Here is a 16,840-nt window from a genome sequence, read left to right as displayed (position 1 = left end):
AAGTATCCTTAATTATATTAATTGAATACTGAAATTACTCAGCATTAACCTACATATTTTATGGTGAGAAAAAAATAATGATCAAATAAATTTCCTTTTAAAACAGAATGATAAGAGTTCTGCAATTCAGGTTTATTATTCTATGTTATACAAATAATGTAGACTACAATTGTAATACATTTCTCTCAACTACAGATTAGAATATATTATAAATCAAATAATGTTTCCATCTTAATAGTAATGCTTCTCTCACTGCATTATTTATTCTTTTTCCTTATGCTCATTACAGTACAGCTCTAGCACACTGAGCGATAAAAGCTCTCTGGAGGTTTACAAATGGAAATAACACCAAACACTCTTAAAGCCATGATGTTCTCAAACTATTAGAGAAAGTTCACAAAAATATGACATGAAAGTATAGCCTTGTATTATAGTAATATTTGATGAATTTGATTGCTACACTGACTTCAACTTATGAAAGACTCCAAGGAATTCTAAGAAAACAAAGATAGTTTACTTATTTCTAAATAATAACATACAGTAAGAATATTATTCTGAAAGAAGAATGATTGATTGTCTTTTTATAAACTTGTCTGGTGCATACCTTTTGCCATGGATTATGGTGAATATCAAGAGTGAGAAGGCTTGTGGTTTGTTTGCATAACATATTTATTTCATCGCCAGATTTTTTCAGTTGATTCCAGCTCAAGTCTAAGTGCTTCAGTTTCACCAGACCTCTAAAACCCTCAAGGGTTATCACATGGTTATGGCTGGCATCCAAAGATTCAAGGTTATACTGCAACACATACAAATAGAAGTGATACTAAAAGACTCGTGATTTGAATTTACATAGTTCTTTTCTCTAGGTTCTCTAAGTGCTTTGCATGCACGGTTTTGGTAATCCTCAAAGGAAACTTAAACAGTAGTTATCTGTAGTAATGGTAGCACTATATGCATTTCCTGAAGAGCTATAGGAATTTAATTTTAGCCATTCTTCCCTAATTCTTACCTCATCCTTGTAACATAGAGTGGCAATGCTTGTTTTCATAGAAGAGAAGGCATCTAGAGATTAGCAAGGTAACTAATCCCCCACAAACAAAGAATACACTTCTTAAAATTTGGTATTCGGTTTGTAACTTTAAACCCACAGCCTGGTGAAAATATGTTCATCTTCAAAGGTAAATAGTAAATTTACCAATCTATATATAATTTTGTTTTAAAAGTGTATGATTTTTAATACTTCTTTTAAATCATCAAAGTAACACATGTTGTTTGTTGGAAATTTGGAAAATATTTTAAGTACAAACAAAAAACATAAAGTATATATAATCCTATCACACAAAGAACTAGAAATTTTTTTTATTATATTCACAGTTTATATGTAAAACAGATCATATTATATAGAATTTTGTATTCTTTTAACACTTGCACATATCATTAAATATTCTTCAAAATTGTATTTCATGACTATAATGTTCTATTTTATGGATATAATATCAGAATAATATAAATACTGTATGTTATATTAATTACCAGTATAATAATAATGGAGTATAATGCTGTAATTGTTTTAAATATTGTACAATGGACCTTCATGTTGTTTCTAATTATTGGTAACACTGCACTACATATCCATGAGCATGATGCTTTAACCGTAATTCTGATGATTGTTTTTGAAACAAGTTCTGGGAAATAAGATTACTGATGTAAAGATCCCTGTACTGTTGAGGCATTGATAAATACTGCCAAAGAGATTTCAAGGAAGTCTGCACCAATTTATTCTTTCAACAGAGTCTGAGAATACCCATTTCCTCAACTATTCACCCTCTACCTGCCTTATTTTAATTGTTTCAACAAACTTTAAACATTTTTTAAAGTGAAGTTGAACATCTTTTCATTTGTTTATATCAGCCACTTTTACAGTTCTCTTTTTATTTATTGATTTGCTTGACTTTGGCCATCTATCTGTTGAGATCACAGACTTAGACTTGTTTGTAGAAAGTCATTAAGACTTTAACTTGTTATTCACATTTGTTGTAAATAAAATTTTCTTTTAAGGTGTATGCTAACTCAGACCCAGAGCAAGGAAGAAATAAATAGAACTGTAAGAAGATATTTTGCAACATATTTTTTAAAATAAAAATAATATTACTTTATATTAAAAAGGAGCTCTGGTGGCATAGTGCTTAAGGCATTTGACTACTAACCAGAAGGCTAGTAGTTCAAACCCCCCAATCTTCGGAAGGAAGATTGGGCAATTTACTTCTGTAGTGATACTGCCTCAGAAACCCAAGGAGGGGTTGCAATGAGTCCGGACAGAATCCATGAGAATGAGTTGTTCCCCCCTCCCCTTTGGCTTCTTCGCAGTTAACTACAAACAATTCTTAAAATTTAGCATAACATTAGTCACTCCTTTGTAACTCATAGTTTATACTGTTGGAATAGAATTTATTATAGTGGTTCAGGTTATAAGAGTTGGATGCACAGATAATTAAAAACTAAACAAAGATTCTGGAAACCAAAACAGCGTCACTGATTTTTCATTCTCAGAAGTAAGCATCATAAAACAAAACAAAACTACCACTCACTATCATCATCATCTCTTCAAAAAAAGGATATTTGGTTGTTTAAAAAAAAAAAAAAAAAAGTTTGACGGCCATAATATTAACAGAAGACTAAAAGACCAGCCTTTCAAAGGAAATAAATTTAGCTTTATAGACATTTTCTGGGTGGAATTTCTTTGGTGAAAACTTGTCCAATACCTTGGCACGTACCTGAAGATAAGCATTTGGGAATCCTATATCATAAAAGGAGCTCTGGTGGTATAGTGCCTAAGGCACTTGACTGCTAACCAGAAGGCTGGCAGTTCAAACCCACCAGTCACTCTCGGAAGGAAGACTAGGCAATCTACGTCTGTAGAGAAACTGCTTCGGAAACCCAAGGAAGATCGCTGTGAGTCAGAATCGACTCAATGGCAGTAAGTTTGGTTTTTTTCTTCTTTTTTTTAGTTTTATATTGAGGTATAAACCATACTGTAATTTTCATCCGTGTTTCAAGTCATCTTCACTTTCATCAAGCAAGGTTGTGTTGTCTGCATATCACAGGTTGGTGATGAGTCTTTCCCTGATCCTGATGCCGCATTCTTCTCCATATAGTCCAGCTTCTTCGACGATTTGCTCAGCACACAGATTGAATAAATATGATAAAAGGATATAATCCTGACACACTCCCTTCCTGATTTTAAAACATCCCCTTGTTCTGTTCAAACAACAGCCTCCTTGTCTATGGACAGGTTCCTCATGAGCATAATGAAGTGTTCTGGAATTCAAATTCTTCTCAATGCTATCCACAATTTGTTATGATCCACATAATCAAATGCTTTTGCATAGCCAATGAAACACAAGTGAACATCCTTCTGGTATTTGCTTTCAGCCAAGATCCATCTGACATCGGCAATGATAGACCTCATCCTACATCCTCTTCTGAATCAGCTTGCATTTCTGGAATTTCTGTGGAATTAAAAAATGGCTGCAACCATTTTTGAATTATCTTTAGCAAGATTTTACTTGGATGTGGTATTAATGATATTGATCTATAATTTCCATTCTGTTGGATCATCTTTCTTTGGAATGGGTACAAATATAGATCTCTTCCAGTCAGTTGGCCAAGCACTTGTCTTCCAAATTTCTTGGCATAGATGAGTAAGTGCCTCCAGTGCGGCATTTGTTTCTTGAAATATCTCAGTGGGTATTCCATCAATTCCTGGATACAGGAATTGTTGCTGACTACATTTTAATTTATGTGGATGCCTTATTTAGATATGAATCTTAACAGAGGGAGTAAATCTGAGTCTGGTCCAATCTCTGGATCCAGTTGCCTATTTGCAGGAAAAATGGAGGACAGAGGTAGGGTTGTATCATAAGTATGCAAATCAGCAGGGTCCAGACTGTGGGAAACTTCTTGGGAGATAAGGCCCAAGAGTTTTTACAGATAAACAATGGGGAGTGGAACGTGATAGAGGGGGAATCTATAAATTAAAAGAGACTTAAAAGATACAATAAACGTTTTAAGATACCAAGCCAAACTATTGGGCTAGGGATGCACATTTGGGTTATGGAACTCTGAAAAAAAAAAAAAAAAAAGATTCCAGGGAAAGGATTACTGTAAAGGATAGTGATTTTATATGGTGGGAGGAAGGGATGGGACACATGATGGAAGAGGCTTTTTCAGTAGGTGGCAAAGTTCTAGTTCTTGACCTGGGTGCTAGTTACAAGGAATTCACCTTATAATCATTCACTAAGTTGTAGTATGTAATTTTCTGTATCTGTGTTTTGTTTTATAATAAAAATATGAAAAAATACACATACTTATCCATGTGTGCATCTCTTCTTTCTGATTACCTCTAATATCTTTATAGTCAATTTTAGGACACATTAATACATCAGATACTTGATGTTTGAGAGATCTACTAGCCACCTTTGCCAGTCCTCAAATTTTTAAGTATCATTTGGGTGTAACATTGACCCAGTTGCTTTATCTGTAATATGAACGTGGTCAATACTCCTCCAATAAGCAAGCTGTAATGATGCAAGCGATTTTTGTATTAAAAGAGCACAACAAAGCTACGTTACAAAATACATGCTGGGTAGCTGAATGAGCTCAATCACTTAAGTTCCTTGCATAACTTAGAATTTACTCTTTAAATTTGTGCCTAATAAACTGCTAGAAAATTGTTAGGGAAAAAATGCCAACAATCTACATACAGTTCTGGAACTAAACTACCTTCCTTTCTCAGCTGCATACCAAACACAATTAGGGATTATATTTACTTAAAAGGGCTTAGGCCTGCCAACAGAAACAGAGAAGGTTAATCCTATAATCTAAGTCTAGTAAGTAAAGTAACAGCTCCCACTACAATGGTAGGGGAAGCAAATGCAAGGGATTTGGTATGGCTGCAAAGAGGTAGAGCAGAGAATGAACAAGAGCCAAGAATGATGATATATTCTGAAAAGTATGTGAATGACCTGGGACCCATGGAAACAAGGATGCTAGGTTGGCAATCTGGAACCACATAATATAATTACTTTGTTATATGATACATAACAGGAGCTCTGGTAGCATAGTGCCTAAGGCACTTGACTGCTAACCAGAAGGCTGGCGGTTCAAACCCACCAGCCACTCCTCGGAAGGAAGGTTGGGCAATCTACTTCCATAGTGATACTGCCTCGGCAACCCAAGGAGGGGTCGCTATGAGTCAGGGTCGACTCGACGGCACATAACAACAACAACAAGATACATAACAAGGAAAACAGAAGTCAGAAAAGATTCATGCCTATGTGCTATGTGGACACGTGCTAACTATTTTTCAAATGGTGTTTGAGAGACGGCAAATACAAATCAAGCAAGACGTATGTGTGTTACATTCAGGTAAAAAGGATAAGGCCAAGAGAGAGTTAACAACCTGTTTGTCAATGAGCATGGGAAAAACTGGCACATGAGATGCAAAGTGGTACACTAGGAAATGAAGAGAACAAATCACTCACAGGACAGAGAAAAAGAACAGTGGGAAAGTAAGAGCAGAAGAAGAAAATGGAAATTACGTTTTTCAAAGGACATTTTAAAAACAAGATTGGAGTAACTTTAGTAGATTTATTTTAAAGTAGCTAGAAATAAGATATGACCACAGGTGTGCATTTGCTCTGCAAACAGAATCTAAATCTATTTTAAATAAAGTAGCATAATAAAGTAGATGCATGCTTTGTTCCTGATTTGGGCTTGAATATAGTATATATAAGGTCATAATCACAAAAATAATTTATCCATTAAATTAATAATTTATTTTACTTAAGTAAATAATTTTAAAAGGATATTTCTTACCAAGTGGTATACATCATCTAAACAAGTAAATTCATTAAAGCTGATATTAAGTTTTCGAAGTCCTGTTAACTTGGAGAGGTCTCTCAATTTACTCAAGCTGTTTCCATGTAGATTCAGACTCTGAAGTAAAATAAAATAAAAAGGAAAAAAAAAAATGAGATAATACATTCTACCATACTTCACTGTGGAAATCTAAAATGTTTGGAACAATGATTCAAACCAATATCATCAACAAAATATGGAAGTATTTTAAATAAAACTAAGGGAGCCAATAAGAAAAAAAAACCTAATGTATAATGTTAAAAGTATACCAGCATCATTGGATTATATTCTTAGTTAATCTGACTTTCCACTTGGTCTAAGTTTATCGATAATTGGCATGAAATTCTTTTCAGAATATTTATTGAGGCAGATCTATTTCTCAGGCTAACCAGTGAACAATGTAAGTCCTAAGGAGTTCAAGTATAGGCAGGGCATTCACAGGAGAGAGAATGACAAAGATCCACTTTGATTCCAGGAAACTGTAGAGGGGGGTTCTGGCCCAAGCAAGAAAGACTGAGGATATATGATATTACACAGAAAGAGGAGGTCAAAATACCAAAGAAGGAAGTGGTAGAGTGTCTAAGACAACTTCTACACCAGAAGTTGGTCCAGATTTCATCCTAGGCTATAAGGTTGGGCAATCCTACTTTCATAGTGATACTGCCTCGGAAACCCAAGGAGGGGTCGCTATGAGTCAGGGCTGACTCGACGGCACATAACAACAACAACAACATATAAAAATGAATGTTTTAAAGATTTATATTTAGGAAAGACCTTGATATATATGTATTTTTCTGCTTTTAAACTATAGCATTGTGAATTATATCAAGGAAGACTGTATTTATGTATAACATACAAAAGAAACAATGGCATAAGAAAATTTATTAATGCAATTGACCACAGTCTTCACAAGTGTGATTATCATGGTGAAAGCAGGTGTCTACTTCCCAACCACCACCATTTTATTTATATCATATCCTGTGGACCCAGTCATTTCTGGCAAAGAGAAATACCTAAATTTTAAATAATCATCAAAACTTAGCTAAAATTGTGAAGAATGGTCACATGTATGTAGGCTAGTTTATTCTACAGATCATACATGTGTTTCATCCATGATAGATTCTACAGATACTTTATACTTAATATATCCAAAATTGAATTAATCATCTTTCCTATCTATCTGCTTGGCAGCCTGATGAATAGCTGTTAGACTGTTGGTGAAACTTTTAGTTCTAACTAAGTGTTTCACCAGCTATCTAATAGTTATTGTTCATCTCCCTTCCTTCATTTTCATCTACATTTGATTCTACAGATGTTTCTCAAACCAGCCACTCCACTCATCACCTATATCAGTGCCTTAGTTCAGAATATTACTTCTCATCTGGACCACTAAAACTTTTTTTTTTTTTTTTTTTCTAGATCTCCCTACCACCAGTCTGACTTTAGTAAAATCCATCCACAAGCCAAAGTTAGGGTCTTTAAAAACAGGAAGGTGTGACTTAAGAGAAAATAGTGAAAACATTTTAACCTGGCTTTCAAAATCTGTCCTAATGTGGCTGCAACCTCCTACTCTTCCAGCTTCAGTTTCATCTATCTTCCTGTGTTCCAATCTACACTTCCACCTTCCAACACCATGCAACCTATGTTCTAGCCACTGAGTCTCTCATTGTTCCTTGAAGACACCAGGATCTTTCAAAACCTTGTGCCCATCTACAGATTGTTTCCTCTACCTGAAAGAAGTAAATTAAATTTCTCTTTTAAAACTCAACTCAAAACTCATCTCTTTATTTGAAGCTCTCCCAGCAACTCCATGCTACCTACATGTGTTTACATATCTGTCTCCTTCACTAAACTGATGACCCTGAGGCAGGGAAAATAATTTACTCATTTTGAACCCTCAATACTTACCTCATTGTCTAACATATTAAATTCTCAGTAAATGCTAAGTGAATAAATCATTGCAAATCCAGATTTATAACTGAGAACTCAAATTTTAAACACTGTGCTATAAGAGAACATAAAATTAAATGCTATATACTCTGGGGTTTTTATTTCTATATAATGTCTCCATAAAATTCAATTTTCTGAAAAGACTGATAACAACATAGTAATGACATAAAGGCAGGAATTCAAAGGTTGTGATGGCTAACCATTCTTATACTACCTAAGAACCTTACTAGAAAACCTAGAAAATTTGCTGGGTTTTAAATAACACAGGCAAATTCAAAACAAAACAAAACACTTCATTCATATGTTATAGGTACTGGCCAAATTAATGAAGTTATTGTAGGGTCACAAGGAGTGCTTACAAACTAGAGATGGATGATCAAGAGCCCCATCTTCAGGTGCTAGCTTTCTACTTCCATCCAACACTTGTAAGGCTACAGGAATCCATTTTGTGGAAGCTCAATCCAATCAGAACATTCATTTTAAAACTTTTCATTATAAACTTTTATTATTAAAGTTTAGTGCCCAAATACTAAATCTTGACATTATAGTGGAGAAAAAAACAAATATTCAGCACTCTCAGCTGAAAAGTCACTCCTGCAATCACTGTACTGCACATTCAGAATAAAGATAGCATCATTGTTACCATGTTATGAAGTTTTCCTTTCTCGGTAATAACTGGCTAAGGTAAAGACTTGTCCTCCTATTTATCTCCTATACTGAAAAATTGTGATGATGCAGTTTCACCAAAGCAACCCAGTAACTTCTTAAAGATGATGCTTTCTGAATATTTTCAGGAGCTGACTTAAAACTACTGAATTCAGTTATTATTTTTGAAAATATTTTTGCATTCCCTTTGTTTCACACAATCACTTGAAAAAACTGTCATTTTAAAACTAGATATAGAAATGTAACAACAGAGGTAGGGAGTTGACTTTCAAGGTAACAGAAATAATCTCTCACTTTTATCTGTATCTCTGCTGTGAGTGTGTACTTAGAAGGAGGACATATCTATTCAACAGGTGTCATGTAAGGATAGTCTATCTTCTTAAGGCATATAAATTTATTTACTAAACCAAAAACTGATTTTTGCAGAGAAAGTGAGTTGTTAGAAAATGTTCATTACTTTTTTCAACAAATATCTAATGAGTGGCAATGTGTGCCAGGTAAGGTGCTAGGATTCTGGTACAGATGATGTATATCCATACAGTGCTGATGAGAAAATTATTTTTAAAAAATCAACCTTTCCTTAAGACACTTTCATTTGCAGCTTTTAGATGATTGTCATGCAATATTGGTTTTGTTAGAACAAGAAATTTTACCAATAGCTGTCAGAAAACTATTGTAGCAAATATACTGCTCTATGGTATGAAAAGGAGCTCTGGTAGCATAGTGCCTAAGGTACTTGACTGCTAATCAGAAGGCTGGTGGTTCAAACCCACCAGCCACTCCTCGGAAAGAAGATGGGGTAATCTACTTCTGTAGTGATACTGCCTCGGAAACCCACGGAGGGGTTGCTATGAGTCAGGTCTGACTCGATGGCACATAACGACAACAATGTTTCCAACCCTTAAAGGCAAAGAAAGATTGACTTTCTAAAGATACTGATAATAAAAGGCAATAATAATGGAAATAAAAAAAAAGAGGTATTTGACTTAAATCAGAACCAACGTAAGACTGAGTTGTCAGAATGGAGCCCTGTTGTAAGCTGGGTACTACCTGTATTTCATTAATGATTCTTCATATTGATTGCATGCTGAACTGATATTTTGGATATACTGGGTTACATACCATAGATCATTAAAATTAGTTTTACCGATTTAATTTTTACTTTTTTTATGTGGCCACTAGTAGCTTTAGAATTCATATGTAGCTCATGTTACATTGCTATTGATGAGCACTGCTCTAGTCTTCATGGACGGAGAGGACCGGGCACTTTTAATTCTAATAGCATGATGCCTGGGGTCATCATATACATGGGTTAGTATCTTTAGACTTCACTTGATAGATTTTGATTCCAATCTTAAAGCCCCAGTTCCAAAATTTTATTTCTCATAATACTCACCACAATATGACTGTAAACACTAGCTCTGGCAAGGGAAAGTATTGTTTTATCATCCAAGTTAGTAAGTTTTGGTCTAGGCTTGATCCTGGGCTCCATTTTCATAACTTCATCATCAAGTTTCAACTCATGAGATAATACTGATCCTTCAGATTTTTTTTTGCTTTCTTCTACAATAATATTGTTGAATGAAGAAAATAAAGAGTGAGCCTTGACCTAAAAAAATTACCAAAATTGTTGAAAATTTGGTTGCTGTGTTTACCATTTTGAAAAAGAAATAGGTTATGTAGATAAGATGAATTAATCTCTTTCAGTTACATGGTAATATCTATGATGATCAAAATCATATTGGAAATTCTATCAGAACAGATTAAAAGTGTGAGCTAAGCATGGTTGTGTCTTTTCCCACCTGCTGAAACTATCCTGAATTGAGTTGAATTACACATTAAAATGACATATGAATTTTTTGTTATAAATAACAAAATTATAAACAAGTGTCAGAAAGTACTTATAACATATGTACCAGATAAAGGATTAGCACACAGAATTTATGCAAGGATTTTCCCAATCAATATGCAAAACAGAGTCCGTAGAAAAGCGATCAAAGGATATGATTCACTAAATCACCAGAAATTAAAGTTGATTCACAGAACTATAAACAATACAGACACATATTAAAGAAAATACCCTTTTTTTCTGCCTATCAGAGTGGCAAAAAAAAAAAAAGATTGTTAGTGTCTAGTATTGGCAAGAATGCAAAGGAACACATACTGCTACACATTGTAAGAAATTTGTAAGATGCTCAAGCATTTGTGCAGGTAAATTTGGCAAAATCTAATAAAATTTTAAATGCACATTTCTTTTGATTCTCCAATTCTTCTGTATTTTTTTCCCTGTAAAGTAACTTCAACATTTGTATAAAAATGTTTGTTAAGGCCATCCCATTTGTGATATTTCTGTTAGAGTTGCACCAGGTAACCGAAACACCATCCTTATTCAATCTGTGTGCTGAGCAAATAATCACAGAAGCTGGACTATCTGAAGAAGAATGAGACATCAGGATTGAGAAAGTGTGGTATGCAAATGACACTACCTTGCTTGCTGAGAGTGAAGAAAACTTGAAGCACTTACTGATGAAGATCAAAGACTACAGCCTTCAGTATGGATTATACCCCAACATAAAGAAAACACAAATAATCACAACCAGACCAATAAACATCATGATAAAAAGAGAAAAGACTGAAGTCGTCAAGAATTTAATTTTACTTGGATTTACAATCAACACTCATGAATGCAGCAGTCAAGAAATCAAACTATATATTGCATTGGGCAAATCTTCTGCAAAGATCTCTTTAAAGTATTAAAAAGCAAAGATGTCACTTTGAAGAGTAAGGTGAACCTGACCCAAGGTGTGGTATTTTCAATCACCTCATATGCATATGAAAGCTAGACAACGAATAAGGAAGAAAGAAGAAGAACTGATGCATTTGAATGTGGTGTTGGTGAAGAATACTGAATATAACATGGACTGCCAGAAGAATGAATAAATCTGTCTTGGATGAAGTACAGACAGAATGCTCCTTAGAAGAAAGGATAGTGAGACTTCATCTCACATACTTTGAACATGTTATCAAGAAGGACCAGTCCCTGAAGATGGAAAAATAGAGGGTAAAATAGAGGGTCAGTGAAAAAGAGGATGACCTCAATGAGATATTGACACAGTGGCTGCAACAATGGGTTCAAACATAGCAATGATTGTGAGGATGGTATAGGACTGGGCAGTGTTTCATACGTGTGGTCATTGAGTCAGAACTGACTTGATGGTGCCTAACAACAACATAGGAGCTCTGGTGGCGTAGTGCCTAAGACATGTGACTGCTAACCAGAAGGATGGTGGTTCAAACCCACCAGCCACTCCTGGGAAGGAAGACTGGACATTCTACTTCCATAGAGATACCTCCTTGGAAACCCAAGGAGGGGTCGGTACGAGTCAGAATCAACTCGATGACACTGAGTTTTTAACAACAATATTCAGCCACCAAAAGAATGAAGTGTTCACCTATATGTAGCAAAGTGGAAATGTGTCCCAAAAAGCATCACAGAATAATGATTCCATTATGTAAAATTATATGTGTGTAATAGAGTAAAACCTGAAAAGCCAGCACCTATACAAGGCAGACACCTGTCAGAGAAAGAAAACACTATTATTTTCCACTAAAATGAGTAATGGAAGAGTGGTTAGACTGCACCAAGTGAAAGGCAGAACCTTGCACCACCTGGAAAAAGAAGGCAGTACTCTCTAGTTGTGGCTTTCACAGGTTTCACTGTATATGTAAATACATAGAAAAAGGAATGTAAGCAAACCCACAAAGCTTTAATAGTGGATGCCTTGATGAAAGGGAGCAGTGCTAAGTTTGAAGGTAGATTTCCATATTTTCAGCTATATAATCTTCAGTGAGGAGCTCTGGTGGCGTAGTGGATAAGGCACTTGACTGCTAACTGAAAGGTGAGTGGTTCAAACCCATCAGACGCTCCATGGAAAGAAGACAGGGCAATCTACTTCCTTAAAGATTTACAGCCTTGAAAACCCAATGGGGGTTGCTAGGAGTCAGAACGACTCGATGGCAGTGAGTCTGTTTTTTTTTTTTTTTTAATCTGCAATGAATCTTGAAGATTCTTGTATCTTTTCTTGTGAGACTATACCCACATATTACTTCTGCAATGTGGTCATGTGACATTAATATTTAGGTGTCATAATGACTTGGTTTGAAAATGAAGTCCTTCACAGAGTACCATTATATATACACATACATATTAAACTTGACATTATTACAGTTCAAATTACTGTTCTGTTCCCATTTAAAGAGTTCCAGTTTTTAAAAAACACATAACAACTCATACCATTGTAATATACTCAAATTCAGCGATGTATTCTGGCAAAACAAGGTCATGATCAAAGACAAACCACTTGCACTGCCGAAAGCTGCAATCACAATTTCTTTGTCCCATGAAAGAATCTAGAATACAAATAGGAACAATACAAGCAAAACTAACAATAAAAAAAACTTGTTCAAAATGAAATATATAATACTACTTTTTACTTACATTAATGAAAAACACACTCATTATGTTCCCATTATTGAAGTTTTCTTTTCCTTTCTCTCTTTTACACCAAGATAATTCTTAACTGCAAATATTTACTAGTTATCCTTTCACTACATAGATTAGCTGTATTTATTAATATACTTTCCTTTTTCGTACCTTTCAATTCAATGTGTGGCCATATGTTTTTGACAAATTAAAACATCAAAACTTTTTCTGCTAAAAGTTGGGTGTTTGCTTTCCATCCTTTGAGAATCAGTATATACATATATTACAGTACATATTTACTATTAATAAAATATAAACTAAAATGAAATTTTGCAAAATAAAGTATCCATTCACATACATATATAAATATGTCATGAGGTAGGGAATAGGGACATGGTAGCTCATTCGTAGCTAGGAACAGATTATTGTAGAAAAGTCCAAAATTTTGTTCACTGGGGTTAAAATGTAAACATCTGAATTAAATGCAAACATTTTACATTGAGAATGATGAAAACATGTTTCTCTTTATGGTAGACATACTTAGTAAATATTTTCGAGGAACGAACACTGAATTAACCATTGGGTAGTTGGCTTGATTGACGGAGTCCACTTCATTAGCCTGAACACTCTGACCAAGAAAAACCTTTGCAATGAGAAGGATGCCTAAATGTGAGAAAAGAAAATCATTTTTAATGTTAATTTTCCCATACAGTCTTCCTTACTGGCCCCAGATTTAACTGTATGTTCTATAAAGGCAGAGACCCTAGTGCTCTTGTTTGGCACTGTATAGCACATAGCATTCACCCTGACCCCAAACAGGAACTCAAAAAATGTTTGCTGAAAAATGAAACAGCTATAAAAAAAGCAGTCCACAGTGTCCTGTGATTATACCAAACAAAGCTTTACAGAAAGGGAAGAAGGAAAAAACACAATAATTTAGCAATGTTTTTCATTAAGTAGCTTAAATAAGAAAAGCTTTCTGTTGTTAATATGGTAAATATTTATCCCTGTATCATCAGCACTTAGCACATTACACTCAATGTATGTCTACAAATGAATGAACATTTACAGGGGACACTAAGATCAAGTTGGCATAACACAGCCCACAAAGACAATGCTCTACATCCTACTCTGGTGAGTAGCAACTGAGGTCTTAAAAGCTTGCAAATGGCATCTAAGGTACAACTATTGGTCTCTTCTCATCCTGAGCAAAGAAGAGTGGAGAAAATCAAAGATGCACAGAAACAGTGAGTCCAAGGGACTAGCAGATCACATGAACCTCAGTCTCCATGCCCGTAACGTCTGAAGAACTAGGCGGTGCCTGGCTACCACTGCCAACCCCTCTGAAATGGACCACAGTAGGAAATCCTGGACAGAGCAGGAGAAAAATGTGGAACAAAAGTAAAAATCATTGGAAATAAAAGACCAGGATTACAGGTCTTACAGAGACTGGTGGAACCCCTAAGACTATGGTCCTTAGAGACTCTTCACACCTAGAACTGAACTCATCTCTGTGGCTCAGCTTTTAGCCAAACAATAAACAGGTTTATGCAGTGAACACCAGGGAAGTATGCACTCCTTAGAACAACCAACCATACAAGATCCAAAGGGCAGTGATTTTCTAGAGATAAAGCTTAGAAGGAGGAATAGATAGGAAAGAAGGGCAAATGGAAATAGTAACCACAAGGAGGAAATGGGAAGAGATATATCACAAAACAAAACGTGTATGAATAGCTGAATGAAAAATCAATGTGCTCAGTAAACGTTCACTCAAATCACAACAAAAAATTTTAAAAAAAGGCAGCTCCTTTAAAATAAAAAGTCAATAAACATAAATATTTCTTTGCCCTTTTCAGTCTTAAGGAACTTTGGTAGTCATTAAATCCTAAGGATTTCTAGGAATCATTGATTCGTAAAAAAATAACTTGTAGTTACTACACATAAAAAATTTAGATGACTTTTTTTTTTTTTTTTTTTTTTACTATGTATAGGTTATAAAATGTAAATTGGGACCTTGTGGGAATATAGTAATCTAATCATTTTGAAAAACGTATTCCAGAAGGATCCTGTAAGGCATCATGAACTGTTTCTTGAGATGGGAATGCATAAAATGAGAAAAAAGAAGCACATGTTTTTTTCAAAGAACTCTTCCTAGATTCAGTAACCTGCTCAATTTTCTGATTATTACTTGAATGAAAGATTCAAAATACTTACAGTCTAGTTTAACATGAATCATCTCAGCCCAGCTAGAGTTTAGAATGTAGTACAACATTATTACAGAACTTTGTCAGCCAAATTTCCAAGTACCTAATCAGTAGTTTGAATAGTTGAGACCAAAGAATACGGTGTTTATTGTCCTGATCAATTCTCCCTATTATATATTCTTTGGCACTATTTATAGCCCTTATGACAATCATAATTTTACATTATTAGTGTGATTATTTATTAATGTTTGTAATCATCAGAAAGAAGGTAGTGTCTAGTTGTTCACAGATTGTATCTGTATCAGCTACCAAGTGTCCAGCACACAGTAAGCACATATTATATACTTGTGGAATTGAAGAATAAATGGTGAAAAGGGTGAGGCAAGAAAGGATGAGATGAGTTTTTTTTTTTCCCCCCAGGCATTGGGTACCACAGAATCTTTTCCCTGAAGTATCTTTTTTTTTTTTTTGAATTTTTATTTTGATTTGGGTGAAAGTTTACAGAGCAAATTCATTTTCCATTCATACTCCCCAAAGTATCTTACAAAGTAGAATATCTTTATCTATCTAGATATATAAGGAGCTCTGGCAGCATAGTGCCTAAAGCATTTGACTGCTAACCAGAAGATTGGCGGTTCAAACCTACCAGCTGCTCTGGCAGAAGGAAGACTGGGCAATCTACTTCCATAAAGTTTTACTGCCTTGGAAACCGAAAGGGGGTCGCTATGAGTTGGAATTGACTCCATGGCAGTGAGGTTTTTTTAAATCTATATATACAGTAAAATCTGCAAAACCCAGAACCTGTTTCTCTGGCAGAAACCTGTCAGAAAAGGAAATCACAAATACTTCCTACCAAAATGAATGATTGAAAAGTGGTAAGACAGCACCCTGTTAAATGTGGAAAACTTGTGAGACCCAGAAAAACAAGGCAGTCCCATCAAATGCCAGCTCTCACGGGTTTCACTGTACATATATTCAGGCTGTACGTCAATTGTTGGTGACTGTGAATAAATTCCACCACTGGTTTGTCAGTTTGTCATACTGTGATGCTGGAAGCTATGCCACCAGTATTTCAAATCCCAGCAGGGTCACCATGGTGGACAGGTTTCAGGGGAGCGTCCAGACTCAGACAGATTAGGAAGAAGTACATGGTGGTCTACTTCTGAAAGAACTGACCTCTGAAAATCTTATGAATAGCAGTGAAATATTGTCTGATACAGTGCCAGAAGATGGACCCCCTCAGGTTAGAAAGCACTCAAAATAAGATGGGGCAAGAGCTGCCTCCTCAAAGTAGAGTCACTTTAATGATGTAAATGGAGTAAAGCTTTCAAGATCTTCATCTGCAGATGTGGCATGACCCAAAAAAGAAACAGCTGCAAACATTCATTGATGATAGGAATATAGAAAGTGCAAAGTATGAATATAGAATATACTATAATGAAATGTGCAAAGATCTGGAGTTTGAAAACCAAAAGGGAAGAACACGCTCAGCATTTCTCAAACTGAAAGAACTGAAGAAACAATTTAAGCCTCGAGTTGCAATAGTGAGAGATTCTATGGGCAAAATATTGAATGATGCAGGAAACATCAAGAGAAGATGGCAGGAATACACAGAGTC

At 35.1% G+C, this 16,840-nt stretch overlaps 1 protein-coding gene across 1 annotated transcript in view; it reads right to left on the bottom strand.

Moving 5' to 3' along the window:
* Window positions 1–16,840, bottom strand: part of LRRC9 (leucine rich repeat containing 9) — a 161,127-nt gene that overhangs the window by 68,730 nt on the left and 75,557 nt on the right. Inside the window, exons 13-17 of the mRNA XM_042782087.1 lie at window positions 13,559–13,681; window positions 12,830–12,945; window positions 9,932–10,144; window positions 5,878–5,997; window positions 605–796 (exon numbers count right to left, since the gene is read on the bottom strand). Of these exons, the coding sequence (XP_042638021.1) occupies window positions 605–796; window positions 5,878–5,997; window positions 9,932–10,144; window positions 12,830–12,945; window positions 13,559–13,681 (764 nt within the window). The remainder of the gene's footprint in view (window positions 1–604; window positions 797–5,877; window positions 5,998–9,931; window positions 10,145–12,829; window positions 12,946–13,558; window positions 13,682–16,840) is intronic.

The sequence above is a fragment of the Orycteropus afer genome, unplaced genomic scaffold, assembly GCF_000298275.1.
Source record: "Orycteropus afer afer isolate SDZICR_OR568_19922 unplaced genomic scaffold, OryAfe1.0 scaffold00237, whole genome shotgun sequence".
Taxonomy (NCBI): Eukaryota; Metazoa; Chordata; class Mammalia; order Tubulidentata; family Orycteropodidae; genus Orycteropus; species Orycteropus afer.
The sequence above is the reverse complement of the archived record's forward strand: the minus strand, read 5'-3'. Positions and strand labels throughout refer to the sequence as shown.